Source organism: Oncorhynchus clarkii, chromosome 17 (assembly GCF_045791955.1).
Source record: "Oncorhynchus clarkii lewisi isolate Uvic-CL-2024 chromosome 17, UVic_Ocla_1.0, whole genome shotgun sequence".
NCBI lineage: Eukaryota > Metazoa > Chordata > Actinopteri > Salmoniformes > Salmonidae > Oncorhynchus > Oncorhynchus clarkii.
The window spans coordinates 23,583,740-23,600,503 of NC_092163.1; the positions used below are offsets into that span (position 1 = coordinate 23,583,740).

The 16,764-nt window shown below is 41.5% G+C and overlaps 1 protein-coding gene across 2 annotated transcripts in view; it reads left to right on the plus strand.

Annotated features, from left to right (window-relative positions):
• The window catches only part of LOC139370558 (serine/threonine-protein kinase MARK1-like), a 78,694-nt gene that overhangs the window by 22,018 nt on the left and 39,912 nt on the right, over positions 1-16,764 (plus strand). For both annotated transcript variants that reach the window (XM_071110129.1, XM_071110130.1), the window contains exons 2-3: positions 121-324; positions 6,668-6,721. In XM_071110129.1, coding sequence (XP_070966230.1) covers positions 121-324; positions 6,668-6,721 — 258 coding nt within the window. The remainder of the gene's footprint in view (positions 1-120; positions 325-6,667; positions 6,722-16,764) is intronic.

Below are 16,764 nucleotides of genomic sequence, written 5' to 3' on the forward strand. Positions count from 1 at the left end.
CTCCCATTTGACACAACCTTTCTATCGTTCCACACTTTGATCCTCTATCTGTTCAATAAAAGACATATTTTTTTAAACCGACACGGTTTGTTGTTCTCCACCCATGTCACATTCTTACAGCACACTTCTGTGGAGGGCTACCAGGAGCCCCCGGCCCCGCCGGCTAAGTCGGGGAGTCGGCACAGCCTGCCGAGATGTCGGAACTCTGTGGCGTCCACGACAGAGGAGCAGCCACACATCGGGAACTACCGGCTGCTCAAGACCATTGGCAAGGGGAACTTTGCCAAAGTCAAGCTGGCCCGGCATATACTCACAGGACGAGAGGTAAGTTTCCTCCATTATGAATTTGTTGCTGTCATTTACTGAACTGTAGTGTTTTTTTTAATTAATTTTTCCTTTATTTAACTAGGCAAGTCAGTTAAGAACAAATTATTATTTTCAATGACGGCCTCGGAACGGAATTACATATTTTCACCTTGTCAACTCTGGGATTCGATCTTGCAACCTTTCGGTTACAAGTCCAATGCTCTAACCACTAGGCTACCTGCTGCCCCAATCCAATGTATGTATGAGATTTGTATAGAAATGTAAAGCAAGGTTTGAAATTATTATATTTTAGTCAAATATTATCTGTTTTTATAATTATTTGTAATTATGTTCCAGCCCCCTGACCAACCGCTTAAGAAACAATCGGCCCTCAGCTGAATCTAATTGGTGATCCCTGTTCTAAGAGGCCACGTTGAGTCTATTTCTTTATTTTAAATACCTAAACAGGAAATAACCCAGTTTTCCTTCTTTCAAATTGGTCTCACGCGCGTGCGTGGTATGTTAAGTTTGACCTTGTTGAAAATTGCATGTGTCTTGTTTGGTACCCACACAGACATATTTAGACATTGGATTCATGCCAATAGCTTGGCGATTACATGTAAGGACTCAACAGAGGTCTGGAGTTCTTAAAGTTTACATTGTTTGCATGTCCACATTTCTCTGGATGTTTGGTTTCTGGGCTCAACAAGACTGAGAGAAGAGGGAATCTTGTGAACTACAGTACCAAAGTCCTGTCCCACATCTCTATGAAAGCAATGTTGAAGGAAAATGTATGTTTTTTTTCTGACCTTAAAGGTAGTTTAATGTCCCATGCCTTTGGTATTGTAGATCCAGTCTCTGCCCTCTAACCCAAAGGAATTTAAAAAGATGACCACCAAATAAGATCAGAAATGATATGGTGCTTATCTTTTCATTTTGGATTGCCACAACAGGTGGGATATGGATTTATCAACATCGGACCACTTTTAGTCTGAAAACATCTGACACTTTGGTTTTGGAGTGAACTGTCCCTTTAAAACAAGGAAGTGAATTGTCCCTTTAAAGTGGAACTGACAGCGTTTGAACTATGTTTCAGATATGAAACAAACAATCATATCAGTCAAAAATATCAAATTCCCAGTTTATGCTACAAAATCTACTTTATAATAGGTTTTAAAAGTAGTTTCTATTTGACTCTACATTTCATGACGGACACTAAGGCATTGTTGGCAGAAAAGAATGATGCAGTTTAATGCATGATTCATATAATTCACCAATACATTTCTTGGTAGTCCAAAGAAGGTTGTAAATCACAGCTGGCCTGGTACATTGTTTGCGGGATGCACTTTTTCAGTTTCCATTACTCAATATTTTGGAAAGAAATTGACAAATGTAACTAAGTCTGGGAATGACAATACAATCTAGCAAGGGCAATGATCACAAGTCCGATTTCAGAGCCCTCTCGTCTGAGTAAGACCAATTCCTGATGAATTTATGAACGCGCAACACCTGCTGAATATGGCCGGTGTCAGTAAACAGGCCAAAAAAGTAATAGTCCCGAATGCTCTACATAACATGTAAACAGCCTAGCTAATCATGGTCAGAGTGGGGTGTTCTCTCATTTGTCTGTAAGTTGCAAGACAGCCAACTTTAGCCAGTTAGCTTGGGTGCTTGGTTGCAGGCAAGCTGCACAAGGATGAGTTGGCTACAATTCCCACCATTTATCAGTGCAATTTTGAAGGCCAACTAGCTCAAAAGGTTTGAGAGGGTTTATCAAATGTTCCTTTGTTAGATTTTAGCTCATCTTGCTCTGGCTAGCATTAGTTGTTGGTGTGCGTAACTGAGGGATAGCGAGCCTACCTTTTTTCATGTTTGTTTGATCAATAGGACTGTAAAGTTAACAAATGTAAGACGACTCCCGTGGTATTGATATATTTGCCGAAATCCATTCCGGTGTATTTTGTGGCTTTTGCCTAATGCGTTCTAATGATCTAAAAATATACTTCAGACCAAAGTCGCAACTCCTTTTAAACACACATCCAGTTCAAAGTGAATGATGGCAGGCCTGTGTGGCAAATAGCTTGTTTGCATAAAGGCCTACTGTAGTTACATTTGACATTTTAGTCATTCAGCATACGCTCTTATAGTATTGAGTAGGGCTGTTACGGTGACCTATTACCCCCACACCGGCGGTCATGATGGCAGTCAAATTCCATGTGACTGTTTAGTCACGTTAATTAGGTTTCTCCAAGCTCTGATGCCGCTGGTGGTCATTAGTAGCCTACCAAACGTGATAACTTCCTGGTAGTCAGCACTCTATTGTCCCTCTAATCACTGACATCAATACAAAAGTAATCAAAAATCTAATCAAAAACTTCATGAGAGCCAATGAGCTCATGTTGCACAACATTCCTATAGGCTATGCAATTGCGTGTGAAAACGGTGAATGATGGCCTCTTAAAAAGAGGATCCCATCCGTTTTCTATAGGCTAGGCCTACTATATTTATTTCTCAACTTTCCCAATATTAAGCACATTGCTTCTCTTTACAACAGGAGTATGGACTACATTGGTTGGCATGAAAATGAACTGTGGGAAAAGCGTCCTCCATTTGCTATTTAAGTGCGTAGATGACGTGTATTTTTTCCCCCTGCCCGTGTTTTGAGACCGGTGCATGATAGTTGTCTATTCTAAATCAAAACTAACGTCATACATATATTATTTAGTATATGTAAAGATGAGATTAAATCAAGAATAGTCTGATGGGGGACAATATTAGCCTATCACTTGTGAATGATGCCCAACTTGAGGCAAGAAACAGCCATGGCTTTTTTTGCGACTTTTTCAAATCGTAGTCGCACACCACATGTAGCCTAGCCCATAGGGCTATATGTTTTAAGGTGGCCAAATAACTTACTAAAACGAAACACATTAATCCGCTTTACACCGGGTGTAGTCTCTAACTGGCATACATATGCAGCACATGAGTTTTGGGGAAGAATTTTCACCATAAAAATGAACCTTTTTTTTATTTTAAAAGCATTAAATGCATAATCACATTTCTGTTTTTTGATGCTAGTGGTTGTATTAATTTGGGATCTATCACATCCCAGAACTGTCCCAGACTATGTTTGGAAGATTTCTTTCTAGAATAGGTCAACTTTTGTACTATGGGGGATAGTAGATTGAAATTGGCTAGAGCTTTTGCTGTGCGTTAGGCCTACTCCTCTTTTTGGCTGACGAAAATAAAATTACAGCTCTTCCTATCTTCAATATGCAGTTGCGTCCCCATTGTGTCGGTCTTCACTTGTAGCCTGTGAGAGAGACCCGATCACGTGACTGAGAGCCAGGTGAGTGAGCGGTGCTTCGGCACGCAGCCGGGAGAAGGGAATTATAAATATAACGCCTGGATTTCTTGGGGGGGTAATCACAGTTAATCACAGAAAGAACAGAAAGAAAGGGGATGCGGCCGGGAAATTTGAGGCATTATCAAGTGATTGTCAAATTGTGAAAGACAGACTGATGAAGTGTGTACAGCCTGCGCAAAACAACAAATGCAGAGCTCATGCTTTCATGCAACTTTTTTCAAATCATTAGTCTCGACATGCAGTCTTAGAATCTATTAAAAACCAAACACACAGCCCAACATTTGTATCACAACTATAGTTACAGAACTCTGAATGAAGCATATAGGAGTAGCTGTTTCTTTGTTAACCGCTCAACACAGAATAGCCACGTGAGCACTCAAGTCATTTGGAGAAAACATCCTTTCTAGTTTATTCAGCTATGTTCAATCGTTTTCTTCATTCTAATAAAATAATGCCACGGTATTCTAAGCAAATCTTGTCTGCTAAATGAGCTAGTGTAGCCCACAGCCATATGGCATAGCCAGATCAGGGCATGAAGACAACTCAGAGTATGCTATTCTGTTCTTGCTCTTCATATCATGTTTCTTTAGACCTGTTTTTAAATATAATTTATGGATTTATTGTGATGGTGTAGGCTATATCAAATGGACTTATTAGACTTTTTAAAATGTAGGTGTTCCAAAAGTCTGCTATCCTAAATGTGTTTGTTAATGAACGGTCAATTAGCGTGAGACCGTCAGTTATTTGCTTGACAATCACCAACTCACAAAATGTCGTGACCGCCACAGCCCTAGTAGTGAGTGCATACATTTTCATATTTTTTGTTGTTGTACTGGTCCCCGATGGGAATAAAACCCACAAGCGTTACAAGCGCTATGCTCTACCAACTTAGCCAACTGGCTATGGTGCACTGTTCTGCATAGACTCCGATCCTGGACGAGACAGATGTTTATTTATTGTCCAAACGCACAGCCGCTTTCTCACTCTATATTTGCTATAGAGTTTTATTTATTTTTATGCCTTAGTATATGTAATTCCCAAACATTCTAAGAATGTATGAAAATGTGGAAATTCCCATATCTAAGTGGTCGCTTGTCAGAACCTAAAACAAATCAAATGTGTCTTCTTGGGGGTGTATATGAAACAGATTTGAATACGATTTGATGTTGCTAAAATGCTGTCAGCCACTTTAAGACAAATCAAGAGTTAACAAGATATGGCTGCACTGGTTGCCCTCACCACCCATCGACCTCAACCACTCAACAATTCTCTTTCAGTGTTGTCCAAGACCTCAGCGCAGTTTTAAAAGTCTACTTTTGAAATGGAAATAACTTTGGCTGGGTACTCTGACCCAGCATGAGCCAACAGTATAGGTTCAATTATTGATGCAATGTACGTCAGTACTCGCACCAGAGTCTTGAGCGAGAGAGGTTGTTACGTGTGAATTCAAACATTCCGGTATGCCTACTCCAAGATTGCCTGATAGGATGCGAATGCTTATGGTCTCGGGAGCCTGCTGTTTCTACCCAGTAATGGTGACCGATTTACATATCCATATTTCAGGAGAGGCTGTTTTTTTTTTTGCAAGGGAGGCTACGGTTCCTTTGATTCGCGTTGTGCTAGTGTCATCTCCTATCCCGAAAATGATTGCGTGTTGATTATAGTGATTATGGTTAATTGTAGTCTCGGGGACTGATGCAACCTCTTCTCAGTGACGCTTTAAAATGATCTATGGCACACTGGGTTGTAAGAGAAGAATTTCATATGCGTCATTTAAAGGCACAGTCTGTAACTTTCACCTCAAGTGCAGCTGCAGCCCTTCTGACCGGTTTTTAATCTGTGCGGGTGGATCTGGACAAATGGAACTGCCAGTTAGTTATTGTATGTCTTTTAAATGACGCTCTTGCTGATGAGTTTGTACACCAACACAGGCCCAAATAAATCTACTTATTCCTCCCCTAAATTCCACTTTTCAAGCAGATAATGTTTTGCACCAGGAGGACCAAACAGCAGCACTGCACCAGCTCAGATTTGAACCAAATGATCCATTGTCCTAAAAGCAGCCACTGTCAAATTAAGGAGTGTGGCTTTAACTGTTGGACCATAACTTCTCTCTTTGAATGGTTCATCTTAGAAATTACGGATCGGCACGAGAGCCTCTGGCTTAGACCTTGATAGATGAAATGGCCGCCCACTGCCTTTCACTATGAGAGTGTAGGCAGATCTGCATCACGTCCAAGGCTTCCTTTAAGATCCCTCACTCAGTGGCCAAAATACATTTTTATTTACCAATATGAACGGAACCAGCAGAGCCTGTATCGACCTCCGCGGTCATCTCTAGACATTTCTAAGAGCAGTCTCTCCTGAAATTATGGTTGAGAAATGTCATCACAACCACCACCTCTGTGTGTGTGTGTGGGGGGGTCTGGGAGTTGTTGGTGTGTGTGCGTTCAAATGACATTCTCAAACTGTCCTCCTTTCAAAACATAAATCAGTTTGTGCATTTGCAGCCTCCATAACAGGGACAGAGTTTTTTTTCTATTTTGTTTCGCCAGCAGACAAGCAAGAATTGGGCCTGAATAGATTTTCAATTTTGAGCTCGAGTTACCAACCCAAGGCTGTCGAATCTGCACTCTGGTGACTTGATCCTTCTGTTCTGAGGAAAGCACACCTCGGGTGGTGCTAACCATGATGCTAAATTACCATTTAATCATAACTTTCTGTCTGTGTCCTAAATGGCACCATATTCCCTATATAGTGCGCTACTTTTGACCAGTGCCCATAAGGCGCTGGTCAAAAGTAGTGCACTATACATGGAAAAGGGTGCCATTTGCAACACACCTCTCTCAGAAGCCCCTCAAACTTCGTTAAACCTGGGTTAGGATAGAGGATCAAAACGTTCCATTGTCAACACAAAATGGGTGCTGTCACAGAGCTTTGGCCGGATGTGATTGGTGTGTAAAGTCTATTTCTTGTTTGTCTCCACTCCCGTAGGTTGCCGTGAAGATAATAGACAAAACGCAGTTGAACCCCACTAGTCTACAGAAGGTAAGGCCTCACATTCAAACAACTCTTTCTCTCTCTCTCTCCCTTTTTCTCTTCTCTTCCTCCCCTCTCTTCCTCTCTCTGTTAAACACAGTCTATGATGGGTGAGCACACAGATCAGATGATGATATCAATACAACCTCCCTTTTGAGTTTTGCGTCAGACACCGGATGAGATTGTGTATGAGGGACCAGAGCCACACGGGCCATGTTCGTGAACTTTTGCTGAGACCGTTGGTTTAAATCATCGGTCTTAAATGGCTAACTGCTAGCTTTTTTCATAGGCCAAACTGGCAAAATTAGCCACGGTGCTGGGGCCGACTAGCTGAGCAGATAATTATATCCGGTAACTAAGTCCTTATCAGCCAATTAAAATTGTCGACGTAGCTGGACCTGATCCCAACACTTTTTCACTAAAGCATCCTTACCAGAAATCCACTGCACGTTCTGATAATCAAATTAACTACGTCACGTGCAAATATGTGTCTTGACAATTAACTCTGTGAATGGTGCTTAGTTCCATTTACGCTGTGACTTTGGATCCCCCATGGGGTGATAATGTTTATTTTGAAATGTGGAATAACATTCATTGAGGTATTGTGTTGAGAAAAAAAAAATCAGTCATCACCATGCAAAATTAAGATTTGGAATGAATTCCATAAGGACATTTTTTTTTTCAGCCTTGTTCACAAACACATTGCTAGGACCTAATAATCATTATTGCATGGATGTGTATATGGATGTGTATACCTAAATGTAGGCCTACATCCATTTTATATGCATTGTTATAAGTATCTCCTTCGTCACATATACACATTTGACTTGAGGACCAGCAGTGGATTGGTAATTCCTTAATTAAAAATAAAAACTTGCTCCGTAAAGTGATTTGAACTCTCAGCCATTGAACTTTGAGGCAACTGTCTTAGTGGACTATGCCACCAAATAGTCTTAATGGTCAGGAGAAAATACAACCGTCGACAAGATCTCCAACATATTCCATCTTTTTATGAAGGATTTAGATACGAATAGAAATGCATAATCCTCTTTAAAAAAGTAAGAACAATCTCGCAATCTCCTTACTGCCTTTTGAATGTTGTGTAACATCAGTACAGTAGCCTGGTCAAGGAAGCATCATTCAAAATACACTGAGTGTGAAAAACATTAGGAACACCTGCTTTCCATGACACAGACCAGGTGAAAGCTAATGATCCCTTATTGCTGCCACATGTTAAATCCACTTCATTCAGGGTAGATGAAGGGGAGAAGCTTGGTTAAAGAAGGAATTTTAAGCCTTGATACATGGATAGTGTATGTGTGCCAGTAACCACGTTTCCATCCAACCATTTCACGTGGATAAATTACCGGTTTGAGTGTGTCAAGATCTGCAACGCTTCTGGGTTTTTCACTCAACAGTTTCCCGTGTATATCAAGAATGGTACACCACCCAAAATACATCCAGCCAACTTGGCACATTTAGGGGAAGCATTGGAGTCTACATGGGCCAGCATCCCTGTGGAATGCTTTTGACACCTTGTAGACTCCATGCCCTGACGAATTGAGGCTGTTTTGAAGGAAAAGGGGGTGCAACTCAATATTAGGAAGGTGTTCCTAATGTTTTGTACACTGTATTAGCACACTCCACTTACCAAGATCATTGGTAACAAACAAAAACCAAGCAGTTGTCATGCATGACTGTTAGTCGCTTTGGATAAAAGTATCTGATAAACTATCCAACTAATATATGCCATTTAACTATCTCCCTCTAGTGGCCAAGTTGACCTGTTTAACAAATGCAATTGGATAGTGTCTACCATTTAAGGTCTTTGATAGGTTGATTTGTTTTTTTTATTACCGGATGTAGTTATCTGCTCAGCTGGCCATCCCCAGAATCGTGGCTAATTTTGTCAGGTTGGCCTATGAGAAAAGTTGGCATCTTGCCATTTAAAACCAATGGTTTTAGCAAAAGTTCACGAGTATGGCCCCCCAGGATTCGGCAAACCTTCCTCCATTTAGGCTCCAAGCCTTCCATAATAGCAACAATATGATAAGGATTCTAATTGGATAGTGATGTCACATGACTTTTGATGCCAATGTGCTGCCAATGTGAATGCAGTGAATGCTTATTACCTTTGATACAGCGCTTCCCTTGGTTCGGAGATGTGGTTGGGCCTATGGCTAGGCCTTGTGATGTTAAGAGCAACCTTGTTGTGTCTAGGTCTGATAGGAGGGGCTTAGCTGTAGATAATCTGGGTTTGGTGGAATAGGATGAGTTGCACCTAGACACTGATCTAAAATCAGTCTAGCCTTTTTTCAACCCCTAATGGTTAAAGGTATGACTGGGGGAGGGTAAGCTGGTCCCTAGATCAGTTGTTAAGGGAAACTTCTACCTACAGCGGGGTCAGTTGACAGTGTCAAACTGCACCCTCGCTAGATCCCTTCCAGCATGAGTATTTTAAAATGTTGTCCTGTGTTTTTGAAACGTAACACATCTGCGACACCTGCAAGACCTTTCTCTTTCCAGGAACTTAGCTGTGACACAACAACGAACCTGAACCCAAATCTTCTGACAGTCCTCCATTTCAAACCCAGAGCTTGTTTGTGAGCTCGATCAGTGGTCTCGGGGGAAGTGCGCTCGGTTCACTGGAAATATGAGCCTGAACCGGGAGACAGAAGCATACCAGGTTTCCTCTTTTTACATTGAAATCCAAACACCAAAAATCCCCTAGATACAGCTTTAGCAGGCTATGTCATCTGGTGCGGCCTGGGGAATGAAACGTTGGTCATTACAATACCATTATTATAGGTTTACATGCAGAGGGCTCCTAGCAACGCACACAAAGAAACCCAAGAATTTCTGGGATTGCTGAACTGTAATTTCATAAACTAGCGATTTACCGATTTAGCGAGTAAGTCATACATTTATCTAAAATGTACAATGATTTTGTTGGGGGGGGAAACGACCAAGGGACATGTTATTATCTTAGTGTTTTGGGTATGGGTTATAACCTTTTAATGGATGAAGAGAACTGTGGCATGACGATTGTATAAAATCAATATGTGGGCCTGTTTTGTGCCTCAAAAATATGCTATGTGTAACTAGCTGGTCTTGTGAGGTCAAGTCACCATTGCATTTTGAGCTTTTAAACTCATTTCTGCGTATCTATATACTGTGGTATATTAAAGGTCCAATGCGTTTTCATCTTAATATCAAATCAAGATTATTTTCTGATTTCGTTATCAACAAATGAGGCAAAGTGCACAAAATCAAGTTTATTGTTTTGATTGTCTTGTGTCAGGTGAATTGTTGTGTCCTCAACTTTGGTCTAATAATTTCCCCATTATCTCCAAACTGTTCACTTTCAATTGCTACCATGGTTAGGCATATGCTTTTCATATTTCTTCTGTAAGAAACATTTAAATGTAGTCCTATCCGTATAGGCCCATTCCCACGAGTGTCAAGGGTTAAGATGGCGTGTCGCCTTGTTAACGTCCAAAAGCGGGAGTTGTATCGCAGGCTTCTGGTTGGTTCCGACCATGCAGAGGGTGCTCGCGTTTCAGCTCGGTAATGAGTCACGCTAGAGAATTCTCGCTCGCTTGCTTTCGCTCATACTCTCACACCACGAGCAGTTCTGGTGGTGGATGTCATTCAGAACACCCTGCATCGGCCTGTCTAGGATGGGTGGAAGGATGAAAGGAGTGGATGGATGAATGAAGGGAAGGATGATCTTAACAGAAAGACTGAGAAATGAACAAACAGAGTTACAGACAGAAACATTGTAATCGTTTAGGTGCAGTTTTCCTTTAGTACATGAAACAGGACGTAGGCCGGCTTGTGACTTCTTCATAGGAGGCGCAGAATCTGTCGATAATGGCCCGAGACACTTATAATGCCAGGGCCATCCACGCTATCGTATTCCAGCTGATCAATAGCTCGCATTAGGTCCCATTTGCTCTGTGAGGGTCAGTGATTTCTGAACTAACCACATCCTCCCCTAGCCATGGGTGCTTTGTCCTTCAAGACAAAGGGTGCACGTCAGTAGTCTAAAAAGGCCTCCTCCCCTCGTCTCATTTTCTTCCATCTGTGCATACCTGAAATAAAGTTGAATATAGTTAAGAGACCTCTCCTCATTTTTATTTCCAAGTGAAAGCAAATTCCTAAAAGGCATTCGACATATTGCTGTCACTTTATCCCGTGTTTTCAGAACTGCGCAGATGAAGAGGAGAGGAAGCCGCATTGGACTATCGAGACGCATGCGCCATGAGTTCTCGCATTATAAAAACACAGTGTGGGATTTGTCAAAGCTCCACAGGCCTGTTACCCTGCTAGTATTCTGCTACATTATTATTTTTCCGGTGTGGTCGGAAAAGCTAAAAATGGCCCAACATCTGCCCGTCAATTATTTGACCATGCTGCAAAGTACCTCCAAGGGAAGGAATTTTCAGGGCCTGTTTTCTGATTAATCATTCGAGACTGCTCTGACTCCCCACAAGACACATCTCTATTGGCTTGCTGGTGGAGCAGTAGACTTGACCAGGGCATTTTGATTTGTGCAGCCAATAGTCCCATACTCATAAATTACCCCTCTAAAATCTTGAGTGGAATTTGGCCTGCATTGAATAGATCAGTGGTTCCCAAACTGTAGGGTGCAGCCCCTACGGGGCACGAGAGGTCAGCAAGGGGGTGGCTTTCAACTTGAAAGTAATAGTAGAATGCACAAGGTAAAATCTCAAAATTGGGAAATGCATCATCAGTTCCTCTTGCCATGTCAGTCATTGCATACCTTAGAGGTATTTATAATAGAGTTAGACCGATTAATCGGAATGACCGATTAATTGGTGCCGATTTCAAGTTTTCATAACAATCGAAAATCTGTATTTTTGCCATTTTTTGTAATTATTTTTTTTACACCTTTTATTTAACTAGGCAAGTCAGTTAATTAAGAACACATTCTTATTTTCAATGACGTCCTTGGAATGGTGGGTTAACTGCCTTGTTCAGGGGTAGAACAACAGATTTTTACCTTGTCAGCTCTGGGATTCAATCTTGCAACCTTACTCAATGTAAGGCAGGTGGTTAAGAGCGTTGGACTAGTTAACCACTAGTCCAATGCTCTTAACCACCTGCCTTACATTGCACTCCACGAGGAGCCTGCCTGTTATGCGAATGCAGTAACAAGCCAAGGTAAGTTGCTAGCTAGCATTAAACGTATCTTATAAAAAACAATCAATCAATCATAATCACTAGTTAACTACACATGGTTGATGACATTACTAGTTTATCTAGCGTGTCCTGCGTTGCATATAATCGATGCAACGCTGGGGGATGATTTAACAAAAGCGCATTTGCGAAAAAAGCACAATCGTTGCACGACTATACCTAACCATAAACACCAATTCCTTTCTTAAAATCAATACACAGAAGTATATATTTTTAAACCTGCATATTTATCTAAAAGATATCCAGGTTAGCAGGCAATATTAACCAGGTGAAATTGTGTCACTTCTCTTGCGTTCATTGCACACTGAGTCAGGGTATATGCAACAGTTTGGACAGCCTGGCTCATTGCGAACTAATTTGTCAGAATTTTACGTAATTATGACATAACATTGAAGGTTGTACAATGTAACAATAATTTTTAGACTTAGGGATGCCACCCGTTAGATAAAATACCGAACATTTCCGTATTTCACTGAAATAATAAATGTTTTGTTTTCTAAATAATAGTTTCCGGATTCAACCATATTAATGACCAAAGGCTCGTATTTCTGTGCGTTATGTTATAATTAAGTCTATGATTTGATAGAGCAGTCTGACTGAGCAATGGTAGGCAGCAGCAGGCTCGTAAGCATTCATTCAAACAGCACATTCGTGCGTTTTGCCAGCAGCTCTTCGCAAGCACAGCGCTGTTTATGACTTCAAGCCTATCAGCCTAATGGCTGGTGTAACCGATGTGAAATGGTTAGCTAGTTAGCGGGGTGCGCGCTAATAGCGTTTCAAACGTCACTCGCTCTGAGACTTGGAGTAGTTATTCCCCTTACTCTGCAAGGGCCGCAGCTTTTGTGGAGCGATGGGTAACGCTGCTTCGAGTGTGGCTGTTGTCGACGTGTTCCTGGTTCGAGCCCAGGTAGGGGCAAGGAGAGGGACAGAAGCTATACTGTTACACTGGCAATACTAAAGTGCCTATAAGAACATGCAATAGTCAAAGGTATATGAAATACAAATGGTATAGAGAGAAATAGTCCTATAAATACTACACTGCTCAAAAAAATGAAGGAACACTAAAATAACACATCCTAGATCTGAATGAATGAAATATTCTTATTAAATACTTTTTTCTTTACATAGTTGAATGTGCTGACAACAAAATCACACAAAAATTATCAATGGAAATCAAATTTATCAACCCATGGAGGTCTGGATTTGGAGTCACACCCAAAATGAAAGTGGAAAACCACACTACAGGCTGATCCAACTTTGATGTAATGTCCTTAAAACAAGTCAAAATGAGGCTCAGTGGTGTGTGTGGCCTCCACGTGCCTGTATGACCTCCCTACAACACCTGGGCATGCTCCTGATGAGGTGGCGGATGGTCTCCTGAGGGATCTCCTCCCAGACCTGGACTAAAGCATCCGCCAACTCCTGGACAGTCTGGTGCAACGTGGCATTGGTGGATGGAGCGAGACATGATGTCCCAGATGTGCTCAATTGGATTCAGGTCTGGGGAACGGGCGGGCCAGTCCATAGAATCAATGCCTTCCTCTTGCAGGAACTGCTGACGCACTCCAGCCACATGAGGTCTAGCATTGTCTTGCGGGGGAGGAACCCAGGGCCAACCACACCAGCATATGGTCTCACAAGGGGTCTGAGGATCTCATCTCGGTACCTAATGGCAGTCAGGCTACCTCTGGCGAGCACATATGCCAAAGAAATGCCACCCCACACCATGACTGACCCACCGCCAAACCGGTCATGCTGGAGGATGTTGCAGGCAGCAGAACGTTCTCCATGGCGTCTCCAGACTGTCACGTCTGTCACGTGCTCAGTGTGAACCTGCTTTCATCTGTGAAGAGCACAGGGCGCCAGTGGCGAATTTGCCAATCTTGGTGTTCTCTGGCAAATGCCAAACGTCCTGCACGGTGTTGGGCTGTAAGCACAACCCCCACCTGTGGACGTCGGGCCCTCATACCACCCTCATGGAGTCTGTTTCTGACTGTTTGAGCAGACACATGCACATTTGTGGCCTGCTGGAGGTCATTTTGCAGGGTTCTGGCAGTGCTCCTCCATGCACAAATGCGGAGGTAGCGGTCCTGCTGCTGGGTTGTTGCCCTCCTACGGCCTCCTCCACGTCTCCTGATGTACTGGCCTGTCTCCTGGTAGCGCCTCCATGCTCTGGACACTACGCTGACAGACACAGCAAACCTTCTTGCCACAGCTCGCATTGATGTCCCATCCTGGATGAGCTGCACTACCTGAGCCACTTGTGTGGGTTGTAGACTCCGTCTCATGCTACCACTAGAGTGAAAGCACCGCCAGCATTCAAAAGTGACCAAAACATCCGCCAGGAAGCATAGGAACTGAGAAGTGGTCTGTGGTCCCCACCTGCAGAACCACTCCTTTATTGGGGGTGTCTTGCTAAATGCCTATAATTTCCACCTGTTGTCTATTCCATTTGCACAACAGCATGTGAAATGTATTGTCAATCAGTGTTGCTTCCTAAGTGGACAGTTTGATTTCACAGAAGTGGGATAGACTTGGAGTTACATTGTGTTGTTTAAGTGTTTATTTTTTTGAGCAGTGTATATTAACTACTACCTAAACCCTCTTACCTTGGAATATTGAAGTCTTATGTTAAAAGGAACCACCAACTTTCGTAAGTTCTCATGTTCTGAGCAAGGAACTCAAACGTTGGCTTTTTTACATGGCACATATTGCACTTTTACTTCTCCAACACTTTGTTTTTGTATTATTTAAACCAATTTGAATATGTTTCATTATTTATTTGAGGCTAAATAGATTTTTATTTATGTATTATATTAAGTTAAAATAAGTGTTCATTCAGGATCGTTGTAATTGTCATTATTATAAATACATTTAAATAATCAGCCGATTAATCGGTATCGGCTTTTTTTGGTCCTCCAATAATCGGTATCGGCATTGAAAAATCATAATCGGTCGACCTCTAATTTATAACTCGTCAAAAGTCCAGATCAACTTGTCAGGTAATGTTTTTTAGCCCATAGATTTTGTGGTAATGTTTGAGTCACTCAAATATCACATGAATTCAAATTAGACATGGCAAAATGTATAGAATTGCAAGAAATAACCTTTAAACCTGCAACATTTTATCTTTGCCAACAAGAGGGGTGTAAATAGTTTGTCATTAACAGTGCTTGTGCCCATAAAAATAGATGTGGCGGAATGTTCCCCAATGCTGGAAGGGGGGCCTGAGTGAAACATTTGGGGCACCCCTGGAATTGAAACTTGCTTGGTAGGCTATGTATTGGTAAGAGAATGTCCAAATTGTTTGTGTTGACCTCCGAGTATGAAGTATATGTTATTTTATTTGGGGATTTAATTTGTCTGCTATTGCCAGTACGTTTTTCATGTTGTTTTTCATTGGATGATAAACAATAGTTACTCAGGATGGTCCTCCCCTTCCTAGTCTATCGGTGAATTTCATACAAATAAAAATTGTGAGAAGTTAGTTGTTCTTCTTAGATTAAATATATTTACATTGGGACTGTCAAATGATTATAATCAAGTTAATAGGATTAGTTAATCGTGATTAATCCCCCAAAAATGATTTGCTATGCTTTAATTTGTAAGGTACGGAAACACAATTATCTACATCAGAATGTTTTATTAGCATTTTCTACATAAACGCAAAAGTCACTAACATAGCTTTAAGTAGGCCTACTCCCTCTTATGGTCCCAATGGTCATGAAGTTTAACACTTGCGCACGGCAGTCTCTCTGACTGACACACACACACACACACACACACACACACACACACACACACAGCTTTAAGTACTGTTAATGCTTCAAGAATTCTAAATGAGTGTGACTCTAGTTTGGTTCCCCAGCTGGCATCCCGTGGTCTGAATTTTGGCCCCCCAATTCTCTGAACAAAAAAATCAACTATTTCATAATTATTGGACTTTACACTGTAAAAACACCAGCAAATCTGCTCCAAGTTTAGGAAATCTGTTCCAAAGTATTTCTACACATAGTAGAGGAATATATGTGATTGTGTACAAATGTAAGCAAGTTTTTAAATTATTATGTTTTAGTCAAACGTTATGTCTATTTGAGATTCTTGCGGTCAATTTGCAGTCAAATTATTTGTAGGCTTAATTATGTTCCGGCCCGTGGCTGAATCCTGTTAATGATCCCTGGACTATGGGGGGTACTGACTCTCTGAAAACACTTTAACCATCTGTACTGTTCAGATAACTTTACACACATAGGCCTGCGCACTCTCATTTTATTTAACCTTTTATTTTATCAGGGAGTCCTGAGACCAAAACACAGTCAACACATTTTTCAGTAATATAGTCCTCAGTCAGCTTTTTGAGTTGCCAGCACATCAAATTTAAGAAAATGTTGAAGATTGTTCCACAAATAATGTGCAAGAGAACTAAAAGCTGATTTACCTAACTAGTGACCAAAGGCATTTCCAGAGTTAATCATCCCTGAGACTGGGTGTGGTAACTCTAACGTCTCAAGTTTAGTAATGATGTTCGGTACAGTGGGACTTTATAAATGAGAACGCAGCAATGTATCAACCTATGTGACGTCGGAGAACCTTTCCACTTTCTGGTCGAGAATTACTCTCTTACTCTCGCTCTCACACTATTGACTGTGATATTGATTACTGCATTGTTGGGAAAGAGCAGGCAAGAAAGGCATTTCACTGTACTCTTGCACCCCACTCTTGCATATTGCAGCCTACCTTTTGAAGCATCACTTTGTAGAGCCTATTCCTTTTCAGTTCTTCCTGTGCTATTTAAAATGTGTGCATAGCCTAGTCCGTTATCATGTTGC